Source organism: Palaemon carinicauda, chromosome 23 (assembly GCF_036898095.1).
Source record: "Palaemon carinicauda isolate YSFRI2023 chromosome 23, ASM3689809v2, whole genome shotgun sequence".
NCBI classification, from domain to species: Eukaryota; Metazoa; Arthropoda; class Malacostraca; order Decapoda; family Palaemonidae; genus Palaemon; species Palaemon carinicauda.
The window spans coordinates 91,296,221-91,312,678 of record NC_090747.1 but is presented as its reverse complement, the minus strand read 5'-3'; the positions used below and the strand labels follow the sequence as shown (position 1 = coordinate 91,312,678).

Genomic DNA, 16,458 nt, shown 5'->3' with positions numbered 1-16,458 from the left:
TTGGTTGGAATTATCTCGTCCAACCAATCAGCGATCCGGAAACTTTCCCGAGCTAAAAGGGCACTGCCGCGAGTCTGTGCAAATATGCATCGCTAAAAGAAATGGACTATAATTAGTAGCGTCACAATACAAATGAATACCATTCGTTATAATAATGAGTTTATACTTTCGCTGCTGTAATGCCAGTTTGGTATAAACCATCTAAATAGTTATGGTTCTATAGAAGTACTCTAGAAGTTTTATTCCAGCTGTTACCAAGTTGTGGAATGATCTTCCTAATCGGGTAGTTGAATCAGTAGAACTTCAAAAGTTCAAAGTTGGAGCAAATGTTTTTTTGTTGACCAGGCGGACATGAGTCTTTTTATAGTTTATTTATGACATATTTGTTTTTGATGTTGTTTATAGTTTATATGTGACATGTCTGTTTTGACGTTGTTACTTTTTTTTTAGAACGATTTATTGTTAATTTGTTCTCTTCATTTATTTATTTCCATATTTCCTTTCCTCACTGGGCTATTTTTCCCTGTTGGAGCCCCTGGTCTTATAGCATCTTGCTTTTCCAACTAGGGTTGTAGCTTGGATAGTAATGATAATAATAATAATAATCATTCTATGTGCTTGTTAACAGGGTGAAATACATAGCCGCCATTGACTGTTATCCATCATACATAAAATGTACACATATCTTAGAAGGAGCTCAACATCTGACAGCAGCTATGCTCAACCTGTTGGTCACATGGTCCTGGGCTATTTAAGTAGACCTGTTTTCGTAGCCATGCATCTTTTCAACCATCAGGGTTTGTCGTGGTCTTGAATGAACTTACCTTTAGACCGTGGGGAGCCATGTATGAACTTCAGTGGGCCTTAAGGGGTTTATTTCCTGTTGGTGTCGGTCTTGACTGACGCGTTATTATCAATTCAAATTTGAGTAATGACATTGTCTCTAAGTTGGGAATTGCTAGGGGATTGTGCAACCGTGCTCACACATATAAAAGCCTGAGGAAGGCCTATAAATGTGGCAGTTAGGGATCAAAATGCTGTTCACAGTTCCTTAGGGAATTGATTGAAGATTAAGCAGATAAAATGGCTAAGAAGAAATGGCAGATTTTCAAGATATCAGCTTTAGAGAAGTTGAAAATCGAAGGGAAGCAGGATTACACAATAGAAATAGCCTTCTTGTCCTATGTAAGATCATTAAGAAATAAAGAAAAAGTGGGGCAAATTTTATTTTGCATTTACCTCATAAAAGAGAGTTAATTCTGACGGTGGTATCATCCATTGTTTTTTTTTTTTTTTTTTTTTTTTTTTTTTTTTTTTTTTTTTTTTTTAATAATAATCAAGTGTGAACACCTGTGGATAATCGCAACCTTTCTTCTTCATACCTTATTACCCCTTCATGGGTGGGGGGAGGGGTTGCCACACTTGTATTGAGTGCGGCGTCAGGTTTTGTTCTAATTACACGTCTAGACGTTCACCACTGAAGGTTACGTACGTAGCCATTATCGGAAGAATATATATATATATATATATATATATATATATATATATTGTATATACTGTATATATATATATATATATATATATATATATATATATATTTATATATATATATATATATATATATATATATATGTATATATACTATATATAATATATATATATATATATATATATATATTTATATATATATATATATATATATATATATGTATATATATATATATATATATATATATATATATATACAGTATATAATTTATATATATGTGTGTGTGAATATTTATATACTCTTGACACATCCTCCCTAGCTAAACACCTAGAAAGAATCTTCAGTCTACCACAATCGGAAGTCCTTTATCATTGCTCAAGTCACGAACTTTATTTGTAGATTATAGTTTCCCGTGAACTTTTAGATTAATTTGACTCGACATAATAAGTCAGGGATTATCGTCATCTTGTCAAGGATGAAATGGCGTACTGACAACTTCAGAGGAAACGTGACCAGTAATTTTTACAGCTTGACTTTATTATAAAGGGTATGTGGACAAGCACTAACATGGGCTCTGGTGGGATCGGAATTGCTCTTTCAATGTTTTCAAATGAGGGTCTGAGGAAGTGCTACTTGTTGCGTGAAAGGGAATTTTATCTAATAAATATGAAGTTAAAAGATATTACCATTTACTTGAAAATATATGAGCACTTAAATAAATAAGGTCAACAAAATTAAAAGTCAACTGTTACTAAACACAAAAACCTGAAATACATAAACTAACAAACAGTGAAATAAAAGTACATGGAAGAGATATATAGCACTCTCGATTTAAAATCGGTTTTCTGAGTTTAATGAGACTGCTATCTTTAATTCTTCGAAGGAATTCCGTTTAGAAATCGTTTTAAAATCCTTAAGACTAAATTATATTGCATTCTTTCATACTACGAGACTGAATTGCCAATTGCGATTTTAAAATTTCTTAAGTCTTGTCCCACATACTCCAAACTACATTTGAAACTATAGTCAATTCTTTTTAGTGAGGCATATCTGCACCGACTCGCAGGGGCGCCCTTCTAGCTCGGAAAAGTTTCCTGATCGCTGATTGATTGGACAAGAAAATTCTAACCAATCAGATAGCAAGAAACTTTTCCGAGCTTAAAGGGCACCGCTGTGAGTCGGTGCAAATGCGCCTTATTAAAAAAATGGAGTATAGTGATTTGATAAACTGTTTAAGAGCACAGAGGAAACTTCAAATGTTCAAACTTGCAGCGAATGTTTTTTTATGTTGAACTGGCTAACACAAGTCCTTTCGTAGTTTATATATGATTGGTCTGTTTTAATGTCACTGTAATGCCAGCTTCATGGACCAGGGTTCGATTCCCTGGCCGGCCAGAAGCTATTGTCTATTGGTTTCGCCTGGGGACTCCTGAGGTCGGTAAGAGAATCTAGACATTATGGTATTATAATATATGGCTTATTTGAATATATATATATATATATATATATATATATATATATATATATATTATGTATATATGTGTGTGCGTGTGTGTGCGCGCGCTTGTGTATAATATGTTTGCCCACACACACATACACACACACACACACACACACACACATATATATATATATATATATATATATTTATATATATATATATATATATATATATATATATATATATATATATATTCAAGATATTGGCTTTGGTCAGTATCGAGTAGTTGTCCTCTTCGTCAGGAGTGGAGGTGTTGATGGAGGTCTTGAAGGTGGAGAAGTGGCTGTCCATAAGACTGTTGACTTTGGTCATCAGGTCCTTCATGGGCAAGGTATCGACATGGGGATGGCGGCGCATACAGATTCAGGGAGGCGTCATACCCAAAGGGCACGAAGTAGATTGACTTTGGAGACCCGTCAGGTTGCAGGCGAGCGATACTGGTCATTTCCCTGAGGGGGAACAAAGCCTTTCGGACCCCTAACGGCTGTTGAGAGAGCTGAAAAACCTTCGCTCTACGGAGGACTGGTGATGGTGAGTACTGCTCCAGGAGGTATGTTTTGAGGGTGTCATAAGTTATTGGGTTGTCTCTTTGGTTGCAAAGCCAATAGGAAATTTCTGGGAAAAAATGTCCTCAAGGATTGTCTTAAGGACATAGTCTGCTTTGCTGCTTGAGCGAGTCACATCCTTGATGCGGAACTGAACTTTGGCGCCCTGGAACCAGGTGAATGCTTCCCTACTGGCGAAGTGTGGGAATTACAATGCAGTGTTTCCACTTTAGGGGGAAAATACCCCATTTTAGGGGAATCAGGCGGTGTTTAGGGTTGAGCCTAGGGGAATCCTAAAAAGGTCGAAATCTAGGGGAATTTGGATGTCTTTAGGGTTAATTGTTTATTTTCTAGGGTGTTATAAGATTCTCTCTCGATGAATATGAAAAATTCCTATTTTTTCATTTTTCTTAGTTCATGAACAAGAAAATATAAAAAAAAGGTAAAGAGGGGCCGTTCTAAAGACAAAGGCTTCTCTCTCCAACCGAGTTCGACGAGAAGCAAATGTTGGTGGGTTTCCAAACATAAACAAACAGAGAAGAGAACACGACACAATGATGCAGCGTGGGTCGCGAGTAGCGTGGGTCGCGAGTCAGTATCAAATGGGCGGTATCGTAACAAGGGTAGGGCATGGCATTGGGCGAAAAAAGGCGGGGAGTAGCTGGTCACTGAGGGGTCACCAGGTGTGAGAAGTGGCGTTAGGTACTAACAAAGATGCGACGTGAATGTAAGTAAAGTTTATTTAACAGATAACGAGCGTATATAAAATCATTTGAGCGCAACAATGTCACAGAAAAATCAAACAATCTGAAACATTTGATTGTAAGCTTAAACAGGTTTTTATATTATCATTACGAGAAAAAGCGAGAGATGAAAAAAGAGAAAATAGTATTACAGTTTATAAGCATTTATGTAACACGTGTGGTACATAAAATGAAGCAGACGGTGATAATATTTCGTGCTACAAAAACTCCAGGAAATGTCCTAGTTCGTTCATCTAACACCGATGCTTAGGTTCTTTTAGTTTCCCTTTTGGAAAAGAAATCAGATTCATACTTTATGATGAACTATGGATCTGGAAGTATGCGTTGCGTTGTAGGTTGATGCATTAGATTAGACATTGCCACAATACTCGAATCAAATTATCCTGGCGTCTGTGAATCCTTGGAGATCTTTGCTTGATTGCTCAATTTCTTTTTAACAATACATATCAGTTTTATTTTTTATTATATGGACAATTATTAAGCTTTCTAATCCATTTTCAGTTGCTTTCTATCTTTTTTCTTTAGTTATTTTCGTTACTAATCGTCAACGTAAGTAGGTTGACACGACGTCATTGCTCACAATAAAAAAAGAAAAAAAATAGTGGTTTGTAATTAATCACCACTCGTCAACAATCAGATTTATAGCAAAATAATTGATACAGCTTGACTAACCAGCCCTTTCTACTCAATTTCCATATGAAATAAAGTTCTCTATTATAACATAAATATAATTATGAAGGTTAGGATATCTGTCGTTTTTCGGAAAATTCTCACGATTCTAATCTATTTTAAATAATTCTAAGCATTGTTAAGATTTATTTTTCACGATTTCCTCGATTTTTTAAATACTTCTAATCATTGTTAAGATTTTCTGCTTACATCAATCGTTTGTGGACATAAAGCAATAAACCAGAAGTTCTTATTTGTTATAGTTTAGCTGTACCGAGACACCCCCCCCCCCAAAAAAAAAATCTGCTCTTCTGTAAATATTTCCTCCACCCAAAGGTCAAATGAACGATGATTTCGTTGAGGATAGCAGTGCCTTGTCGCATTTATGACTCCAGCAATCTTTTTAGCAAGTGCGGTGAAATTTCACTAAGGTTAGAGTATTAAATTAAAGTGCAAAATATGCGCTAATGATACTTTTATTCGCCATGCCTTTTTTTATCTTGATCTTTTTCCGGCGACACACACTTGTGGTTATGGTAATTTAGTGCTGCTTAGGAATGCATTTCTGCTTGCTCTTCTGTGTAAATGTGAGCAGCAACTTCATCGGTTTTACCAGCTTAATTCCTTGTGAATATCTACATAGTTTATTGTTAATAGTATTTCTGGACAAGAATGCAAATTGGTTTCCGTTAACTGTAAATTTAGAGTAAAGTTTAAGTTTCAATGGACCGAATATTGTATACCTAAGAGTAGTGTATGTGTAGTTTTTTATGCATACACAAAGTGAATTAGCGAACAGCTTTGACATATGTAAATAAAATGTTCCTGTTTTAACAGGGCAAAGGTAAAATGTAGCATGAGAAGGAAATTGTTATTAAACGTCATTAAACCTCACAAAAGCCTTGATGAACTCCCACATTCAAACACGGAGACTTCTTTATTTGTATTTTCAAAATCATTATCCTTTCATTTCAATATTAGCAGTTACCAAATACAAATGATTAAGGTCCAGAGTAGTAAGAAATAGAGGGTTCGGTTAGATTTCTACTTACTGGTTATCTGTTTCTTTATTTCCTTTCCTCACTGGGCTATTTTCCCTATTGGAGCCGTTAGGTTTATAGCATTCTACTTTTCCAACTATGGTTGGGCTAAGGTAATAATAATAATAATAATAATAATAATAATAATACTACCGGGAAAGGTCTTCAATAGTAACCTGCATTGTTGGTGTCTTACCATTACTTGCCACCAAGAGAGAGTTGTCTTGGTCTTCTTTTCTACCAAATGGTAAACTTTTCATTTTCACTCCCTTTTATTCTCTCTTGCATTAATCCCATCTTTCTTTATTATTATTTTAGCTACTGATTTATTTGTAGTTGTTATTGTAGGCCACGTCAAAACTTACTGTTATTGATAGTTATTATTATTATACTAGCTAAGCTGCAAATCTAGTTGGAAAAACAGGGTGGTATAAGCCTTAAGCCCCCCTGACACTTGCACGCATTTGTGGCACGCCTTGTCACGCCTTGTGTCGTGAACTGGAGTGAACGATGCGGGAACTGGCGTGAACGTGACGTGAACGGTGCGTGGCATGCGTGCCTTAGAGCTCCAACAGGGAAGAGTAACACCGAGATGAATCATGACGAATTATCAATCATGCCAGTTAAAATCTGATTTAAGTCTGCGGGACAGTTTATATTTACCCTTAGATAATTCAGGGTAACCTTCTAGCACTGAACAGATAGTAATTTAGTTGATAATCCATCATGGAGGTATTAAAACAGACAGACTGCACATAGCACGTTAAGAACTCTCAAAGGAGTTATGTGAACCGTATATGTGCATGGATATTGGATATCCCCAGAGAAAAGTCCCTTAGGCAAGTCCACTGTAAACCAGAATTAAAATTTTCAAACATCTGGCAACATTATTCCTTGATATGTTATATAAATAATCCTATTAGGGGAGCAAATCCTTATCAATATGCGGTAATAAGAATTAAAATGCAATTTATAAGGCATTACAATAATGGCCTGATTAACAAAAATCTTTTTTAACTATTTAAAAACTATAATTTCCGAGTGAGCTAATTATGTACCCTCATTTTAGACGGTTAAAAATATGTTGATTTGGGTGCTAAAGAAATAAGATGTACGAAAAATGAAAATTTTATTAAAGGCACATTACATATTCACATATCTCCACTTTTATTTTATTAGAATTTCTAGAGACCTGTAAAAGAAAAAAAAAACATATCCAGATTTCTTTTACACCTACGGAAGTTTCATAGAAACAGCTGTTCTTTTGTGAAAGTTTCTTGAAATCAATTACTTTTTAGTAGAAGTTTCTTGGAATCAATTACTTGTAAGTAGAAAGTTTCTTGGAATCATTTACTTCTAAGTAGAAATTTCATGGAATCCATTACTTTTAGGTAGAAAGTTTCATTGAATCAATTATTTTTAAGTATAAATTTCATGGAATCCATTACTTTTAAATATAAAGTTTCTTTATATCAGTTACTTTTAAGTAGATAGTTCATGGAAACAATTACTTTTGAATGATGTTTTTTGGAATCGATTACTTTAAAGTAGAAAGTTTCTTTGAATCGATTACTTCTAAGTAGAGGTTTCTTGGAATCAATTACCTTTAGGTAGAAAGTTTCTTTGAATCGATTACTTTCAAGTTGAAGATTTCTTGGGATCATTTACTTTTATGTATAAAGTTTCATGAAATTAATTACTTTTAAGTAGAAAATTTCTTGGTACCAATTACTTTCAAGTAGAAAGTTACTTGAAATCAAATACCTTCAAGTACAAAGTTTCATGGAATCAATAACTTTAAATAGAAAGTAGCTTGGAATTGATTACTTTCAAGTAGAAAGGTTCTTGGGATCAATTCTTTTTAAGCAGAAAGTTTCTTGGAATCAATTACTTTTTAGTAGAAAGTTACTTGGAATAAATTGTTTTTAAGTAGAAAGTTTCTTGGGATCAATTGTTTTAAAGTAAAAAGTTTCTTGGAATCGATTACTTTCAAGTAGAAAATTTCTTGGGATCAATTATTGGTTTTGGAATCGGTTACTTTTAAGTAGAAAGTGTCTTGGAATCGGTTAATTTTAAGTAGAAAGTTTCTTGGAATCGATTACTTTTACAGATAGTTTCTTGGATTCAATCACTTTTAAGTAGAAAGTTACTTGGAATCAATTAGTTGCAAGTCGAAAGTTTCTTGGAGTCAGTTGATTTGTCAAAAGTTTCTTGGAGTCAGCTGTTCTTGTCAAAGTTTCTTGGAGTCAGTTGATTTGTCAAAAGTTTCTTGGAGTCAGCTGTTCTTGTCAAAGTTTCTTGGAGTCATCTGTTCCTGTCAAAGTTTCTTGGAGTCAGCTATTCTTGTCAAAGCTTCTTGGAGTCAGCTGTTCTTGTCAAAGTTTCTTGGAGTCAGCTGTTCTTGTAAAAGCTTCTTGGAGTCCGCTGTTCTTGTCAAAGTTTCTTGGAGTCATCTGTTCCTGTCAAAGTTTCTTGGAGTCATCTGTTCTTGTCAAAGCTTCTTGGAGTCAGCTGTTCTTGTCAAAGTTTCTTGCAGTCAGCTGTTCTTGTCAAAGCTTCTTGGAGTCAGCTGTTCTTGTCAAAGTTTCTTGGAGTCATCTGTTCCTGTCAAAGTTTCTTGGAGTCATCTGTTCTTGTCAAAGCTTCTTGGAGTCAGCTGTTCTTGTCAAAGTTTCTTACAGTCAGCTGTTCTTTTCAAAGCTTCTTGGAGTCAGCTGTTCTTGTCAAAGTTTCTTCGAGTCAGCTATTCTTGTCAAAGTTTCGTGGAGTCAGCTATTCTTGTCAAAGTTTTTTGGAGTCAGCTATTCTTGTCAAAGTTTCTTCGAGTCAGCTGTTCTTGTCAAAGTTTCTTCAAGTCAGCTGTTCTTGTCAAAGTTTTTTGGAGTCAGCTGTTCTTGTCAAAGTTTCTTCGAGTCAGCTATTCTTGTCAAAGTTTCTTCGAGTCAGCTATTCTTGTCAAAGTTTCTTCGAGTCAGCTGTTCTTGTCAAAGTTTCTTCGAGTCAGCTGTTCTTGTCAAAGCTTCTTTAAATAAATTACTTGTAAGTAGAAAGTTTCTTGGAATCGGTTACTCCTGATAATCGTCGTGGAATCAGTTGCTCCCATCGAGATTATTGCCTCAGCCACTTGCATTTTGATGTCTACTCTGTTGATTTGACTAGAAGTTGACTCTCTCTCATTTAGTAAACACTCCCTGAACCGGCCAAAACAATTTCTCTACTGTAATGGAGTCCATATGATTCACAAATGCTTCAGAATTGATGTTATCTAATAGTCATATAAATAATTTCTAATAATGAACTAGTGGTTCACATGGATTATCTTTTTCTTGCGGGACCATATTTTAAAATCCCCGCCCACGCTGTCTTTTTTATCTTTTCACTGGCACCTATAAGAAAGCTAACTGGACCTATAAACAGTCTTCGAGATAGTTTTTTAGTATAAAGAGTTTTCTCGGCCTGAACGTGTTTGATACCGGCGGCTTTGGCAACGAGACCCGTCATATACACGTCTTCCAGCCACAAGAACGGCGTGTATGGAACGTACTCCAGGAGTTTATCTATGGCATTGCGGCCCACAATGTACGCTGGCCCTAGCACAAATGGTGGGTATTTATCCGGTGGGTATTCCTCCTGTAATGAAAAAGAATTTGAAAATCATTTGGGGGATAAGGGAAATACACACAGGTTAAAATTATATTCCTCTTTATATAGGGATTTTAATTAACAGTGGGTTATATAAGTTGGTAGAGTTTTTGATTGTCAAAGTTTAATGACGTGAAATTCTGTATAATGTCTATTTTAGATACACAGCCAAATTTAATCTTTATTATTATAGATTTATGGATGAGGAATGCCGTAGTCACATTTGTGTAAGAAATACATTATTAGGAGAGGTTTCACAATACAGTATCTTCAGAGTCTTAGGAAAAGCCGAATAGTATATGTTGAAAGTTTTTAAAAGGTCGCTCATGAATGACAGAGGCAAGGGACAGTGACCATTTAATGCCCTACAGACTGACCATATATACATATGATCAGTACCCAAGACCCTCTTCACCCAAGCTAGGACCAGGGAGCGTCAGGCAATGGCTGCTGATGACTAAGCAGGTAGACCTATAAGCTCCCCCAAACCCCACATCCTTAGCCCACAAGGATGGTGAGATTGCAGACACTATCGAGCATGAGCGGGTCTCGAACCCCAGTCCAGCAGATCGCCAGGCAGGGACGTTTCCAATAGGCTACCACAACCTTGTATGTCTTCTGAAGACTTACTAATGTTCACTGAAGTAAGTATAAGAAAATTGTGAAATATTTTAATGATTTATCCTGTAGTCATGAACTATTAATAACTAGAATATATATATATATATATATATATATATATATATATATATATATATATATATATATATATATGTACTGATTGTGGTAGATAAAAATAATTAATATTACCCAAAGTACGAATAATTTGATCAATTATGTGTAAATTTGATCAAAATTTTTGGGAACGTGAGGGAACATCTAAATACTAGTAAGAAATACTTTTTCCCATTAAGACACTGATAAAAGGAAGTAGAGAAATTTATGCATTAATTTCTCTGTATATTCAGTCCGCATATGTCGTTATTGTCTTCAGACCTTTATATGCACATTACATTGTCTTTAACATGAACTGCATACATCTTTTGCAATGAATTCAGTACATAATACTTTTAAAGGTCCTTGATCATTCTGATAAAACACCGTTGCTTATATACGTATTGCGCTCTGTACCTTATTTGCATTCATAGTACATCATACTTTCTCAGTACAGAATCCTGTGCTACAAGATGTTCCTCCACCCATTCTTGTGGCCACACAAATCCAGTTAAATCTTACACGTTCTGGACTATTGCTTTTGTGAATTCAACGAACCATCCCTTTCCTCCTTTCCGTTTTCGTAAAACGCATTAGAATGTATGACTCGCTTTTACATGAAGTGAAGGTATCAGATTCCGTACTGACACACTTGTTAAGAAGCGTAGTGACTTTATTATTAGCGTTTATCACTGCCATCACTACTACCACCACAATGTGCATCTTAATGTAATAACAGCAACAACAACAAATACAGACGTTCCTTGGCACTGCAGGACAAAGGTCTCATACATAAATTGTTATAGTTTATATATGACATAGCTGGTTTGACGTTGTTACTGTTTTTAGAATGATTTATTGTTAATTTGTTTTTTATCTTTTATATATTTCCTTATTTCCTTTCCTCAATAGGCTATTTTTCCCTGATGGAGCCCTTGGGCTTATAGCATCCTGCTTTTCCAACTAGGGTTGTAGCTTAGCTAGTAATAATGATAATGATAATAATAATAATAATAATAATAATAATAATAATAATACATATCCTTATTCGTCCTAATAGGGACTAATCAAAATAAAATACTTATAAAAAAAGCTCCTTATTTCGACTGACTCCTTTCTCTCGAGTGTGGCACGATAAAAAGTCTCCTTATTTCAACTGACTCCTTTCTCTCGAGTGTGGCACAATTACAAACTAGAGAGCTAGTCAGTACCAGATTTACTTTCTTACGATTAGCATGGTGATTAATTATCGAGCCCGCATGAGCAACATAACAAGGATGTTGGCTCTTTAAATATGCATGTTTCTGGACGCCCGTCATTTCCTGAGGCACTTAACTTTACATTTGGCTTCTGATAATAATAATGATTGTAATAATAATGATGATGATAATAACAATAATAATAATAATAATAATAATAATAATAATAATAATAATAATATTGATAATGATGATAATGATAATAATGATAATAATAATATAATAACAATAATAATAATAATTATAATAATAATAATAATAATAATAGTAATAATAATAGTAAAAATAATTGGATAATAATAATAATAGTAAAATTCATTGATAATAATAATTAATAATAATAATTATGAAAAATAATTAATAATAATAATAATAATAATAATAATAATAATAATAATAATAATAATAATAATAATAACGCAAGGCTAATGTATTGTCAGAAAATATCCCATAATGCATGCTTTCAGACGCATTTTCCTCCATCCTATTTTTCACTACACTTCTTGCATACTATTGCTGATGCTACCAGCGCAGTAATTGATAGATAGTACGTATGCATTAGATCTTGTGTAAGGAAAGCGTCCTTTTAAAAGCTGTAATACATATTCATATGAATAAGTGAACTTTTTATCTATTATCTAATCTCATTGAATTATTATGATTATTATTATTATTATTATTATTATTATTATTATTATTATTATTATTAGTGTTGCTGTTATTATTATTATTGTTGTTGTTATTATAATTATTGTTATTGTTATTATTATTATAATTATTGTTATTGTTATTATTATTATTATTGTTATTGTTATTGTTATTGTTATTATCATTATTATTTTTATTATTGTTATTTTTATTATTATTATTGTTATTATCATTATTTTTATTATTAGTTATTATTATTATTGTTATTATTGTTATTATTATTTTTATTATTATTATTGTTATTGTTATTATTATTATTATTATTATTATTATTATTATTATTATTATAAATTTTAGATCATTTCTTTATTAAGATGTTTATTTTTTAATCTAAGAAGAAAGGGTATTATGGCAGAAACTTTAGCGTACCTATAAGGATCCTTAATTAAAAATCTCAGTCTAGCTTCTGAATTATCATAATGTGGTTTTTCAAGAATTTTATGACAGTTACACTTTCCTGTGTTGAGTGAAAATTGCTTATTCCTGTGTCAAAAGTAAGGAATTTCTTGCTCTCCTGTTAAGCTATGATTACTTGTTTGTTTAATAATATTGTTACAGTATTTTATATTAATTGAAGATACAGTATTTGGGCGTTAATACTTAATTATACGATGACCTGGATAAACCGGATCTTCCTCTTCGGTTTATATATATATATATATATATATATATATATATATATATATATATATATATATATATATATATATATATATATTTCTTTTTCTTTTTTTTTTGGAAAGGGGGGGGGGTGCGTGATAAAAGGTTAAGAGAACAGGAATGATTTATGTGCAAAATTCACGGAACTAGTCCATGAAAATCATGATTGAATGATGAATTTCATGAAAAAAAATTTTTGAAAATCATCTTTGAAATTTTCTGTCATATTACGAAAACCATGGAATTTTTTTTTCTCTTTAGATCCACAGATTAGACTGATCGGATTTATGAATTTGAGACCTATAAGATGGTGTTGGGGCCCGTGAGGCCATTCAGCGATAAAGTGCCACTGGGTGAAATTGCAGTTATAATATAAAGTAAGAATTAAAAGAGGTCATTCAATAAGGAGGAAGAAAGGAAGCGAAAACGGAGGTCAAGTAGAATATTCAAAAGTGTTGTTAGGGTTCCGAAGGAACTCTGTAAAGACCACTAAATTAATGCCTAGAGTACACCTCGTATGGAGCATTGACGGTGCTATCCTCCTACGGGAAAGTTCCACATAACTCAAAAAAATAAAATTTGGAATTTTAAGAAATGTAAATTAAAATCCTTTTTATTTTATTTTAATTGTTCATAACTTCTTATATCGTTTGTTTATTTCCTTATTTTCTTTCCTCTCTGGGTTATTTTTCCCTGTTGGAGCCCTTGGGCTTATAGCATCTTGCTTTTCCAACTAGGGTTGTAGCTTAGCTAGTAATAATAATAATAATAATAATTCATTCGATCGGTACAATCTCTCATTTTGCCCTCAGAAAAATCTTTGTGAAATTCGAAGTTGGTAATTGTTGCGAGAATCTTTCACATTTCATTTTTCAATTTAATTATAGATAATTATAAAATTTATCTATTTAATTTAGTTTCCTTCACGTGCTAGATTTGATTAAATACGGTTATTTTATATTTCACTGCAACTGTCCATGTTAGCAGGAAATGCTTTGGAAATTTTATACTTCCTTATTAATATTGTCAGAATAAAATGATTCTGAAAAGTTTCCCTAATTACATTGTTGGAAGAAACTAATCCTGAAAAGTTCAACTTCCCTAATTAACTTTGTTAGAAGAAAATGACCTTTTAAAAGTTCAACCTCTCTAATTAAATTTTTTTAGAACAAAATAATCTTTAAAAGTTCAACTTCCCTAATTAATTTTTTTTAAAGAAAATAATCTTTAAAAGTTCAACTTCCTAATTAACTTTGTTAGAATAAAATAACCTTGAAAAGTTCAGCTTCACTAATTAACTTTGTTGGAAGAAAATAATCTTTAAAAGGTCAAATTCCTAATCAACAGTCAGAAAAATAAAATCATAAAAAGTTCGACTTCCTAATTAACATTATTAGACAAAAAATAATCCTAAAATTTTTAATTTCCCAATCAACATTGTTAGTAGAAAACAATCATAAAAAGTTCAACTTCCTAATTAACATTATTAGAAGAAATCTTGAAAAGTTCAATTAAATAATATTTATAAAAAATAATCTTAAAAAAATCTACATAATAGAGAAAATAATCCCGAACAATGCCAGAGTCCCCTTGTATGTCATTAATATAAACGGAACTTACTTTGGTGACAACCCACTTCCCATTTCGCATGGATTTATTATTCCCTCGGAGTCGACCGTGGATGGTGTTGGGCGAAGGGTTCTGCTTGAACCGGTCGACCAGGTAGTGGTTGAGGGCGAAAGGGTTGACCACATTGTCGTCGTCAATCTTTGCTATCCACGGCACGTCCTCGCAGTAGTCCCTCACCCACGTCATCCAGGATATGGTCTTGTAGGTGAGGTTCCTGTGATGGAGGATTCGTGATTGATTACATGGTTTATAGGATGAGGCTTGTGATTAATTGGATGAATTATTTACTTCGATGTGGCGTTGAAATGACTTTGGGGATGTGGATGAATGAATGGTGATTGATTGGATGATTTATTTTCTTTGATTTGGCGTTGCAATGACTGGTGATGGGGATGAATGAATGGTGATTGATCGGATGATTTATTTTCTTTGAACTGGCTTTGCAATGACTGGTGATGCAGATGAATGAATTGTGATTGATCGGATGATTTGTTTTCTGTGATTTGGCATTGCAATAACTGGTGATGGGGATGAATGAATTGTGATTGATCGGATGATTTATTTTCTTTGAACTGGCTTTGCAATGACGGGTGATGCGGATGAATGAATTGTGATTGATCGGATGATTTATATACTGTGATCTGACATTGCAATGACTGGTGATGTTTATGAAAGAATGGTGATTGTTTGGATGATTTACTTTCTGTGATGTGGCGTTGCAATGACCATAATGATGCCGATGCTGGATAACTGAAACTAATTTTATAAAAGTGCTCTTTTTCATGACGCTATCTTATTTCCTGGTTGAATTATAAATTCTGCTTTAGTAAATAAAACTACAATTTCCAAAAGCCTTCTGTGAAGATTAAATTTCTGATAATATTATGACACTTAGTACTCTATTTCAATTGGTTTGAAGGGGTTGGGGGTTGATGTTGTCCGGAAGTGGAGTGAAATCTTAAAATTAGCAGCCTTTGATCATAAAGTGGAAAATGGCTGTCATATTCTAAAAAATAATTTATGGTCCTGGAATGCAGAGTTTCATGGGAGTGTTATTACCTAATGATACTTGGCGCACATTTAAAGGTTTAAAGGTCGCCCATGAATGCCAGAGGCAAGGGACAGTTACATTGCCCTATCTAGCAGAACAATGCCCTAGAGACTGACCATATATACATATGATCAGCGCCCAAGCCCCCTCTCCGCCCAAGCTAGGACCAAGAAGGGCCTGGTAATGGCTGCTGATGACTCGGCAGATAGACCTAAAGGCTCCTCGAACCCCCATCCTTAGGTCACAAGGATGGCGAGGTTCCAGCGACCTAAGAAACTAACGTGTTTGAGCGGGACTTGAACCCCAGTCTGGTGTTCACCAGCCAGGAACGTTACTACATCGGCCACCACATCTTGGTATTGTCTCTCGAATTATTCATTTACGCACCCTGTGACCCACGTTCTCTCTCACTTTCTGCCCAATTTCTGGGTCCTTATGACCCTCGTATCTCATCCCATGTTTGGACCATTTTGATATAATGTGTCCCATTTATCTGAAGTCTTCTCTTCGATGTCACTTGAGCAACGTTTCTTCATTACTACATCACTTTTAATGTTTTGTTTTTTAGTGTCATGTGACGTTCCATATGAATGATCTTTCTGCTTACTGTTAAGGTTGTCCCCTTGGAGGAAAATCCTCCTAGGTTTCCCCTGTGTAGATATCATTTATGGACTCTATACGAAAAAGTTTGGGGATAGTGAGAGTATTATTCCCTGATATCATATTGTGATTGTGCCAAGATTCACTTTTTGTGTTACAAATAAATGTTTCGGTTTTTTTTTTCATA

General features: G+C 33.8%; 2 protein-coding genes across 6 annotated transcripts in view; one reads left to right on the top strand and one right to left on the bottom strand.

Moving 5' to 3' along the window:
* The window catches only part of LOC137617233 (afadin- and alpha-actinin-binding protein B-like), a 402,814-nt gene that overhangs the window by 248,833 nt on the left and 137,523 nt on the right, over positions 1-16,458 (top strand). The window lies entirely within an intron of this gene.
* Positions 7,150-16,458, bottom strand: part of LOC137617231 (beta-1,3-galactosyltransferase 5-like) — a 78,149-nt gene continuing 68,840 nt past the window's right edge. For all 4 annotated transcript variants that reach the window (XM_068347173.1, XM_068347175.1, XM_068347174.1 and 1 more), the window contains 2 exons: positions 14,612-14,834; positions 7,150-9,638 (listed from right to left, as the gene is read on the bottom strand). In XM_068347173.1, coding sequence (XP_068203274.1) covers positions 9,324-9,638; positions 14,612-14,834 — 538 coding nt within the window. In that variant the 3' untranslated portion in view covers positions 7,150-9,323. The remainder of the gene's footprint in view (positions 9,639-14,611; positions 14,835-16,458) is intronic.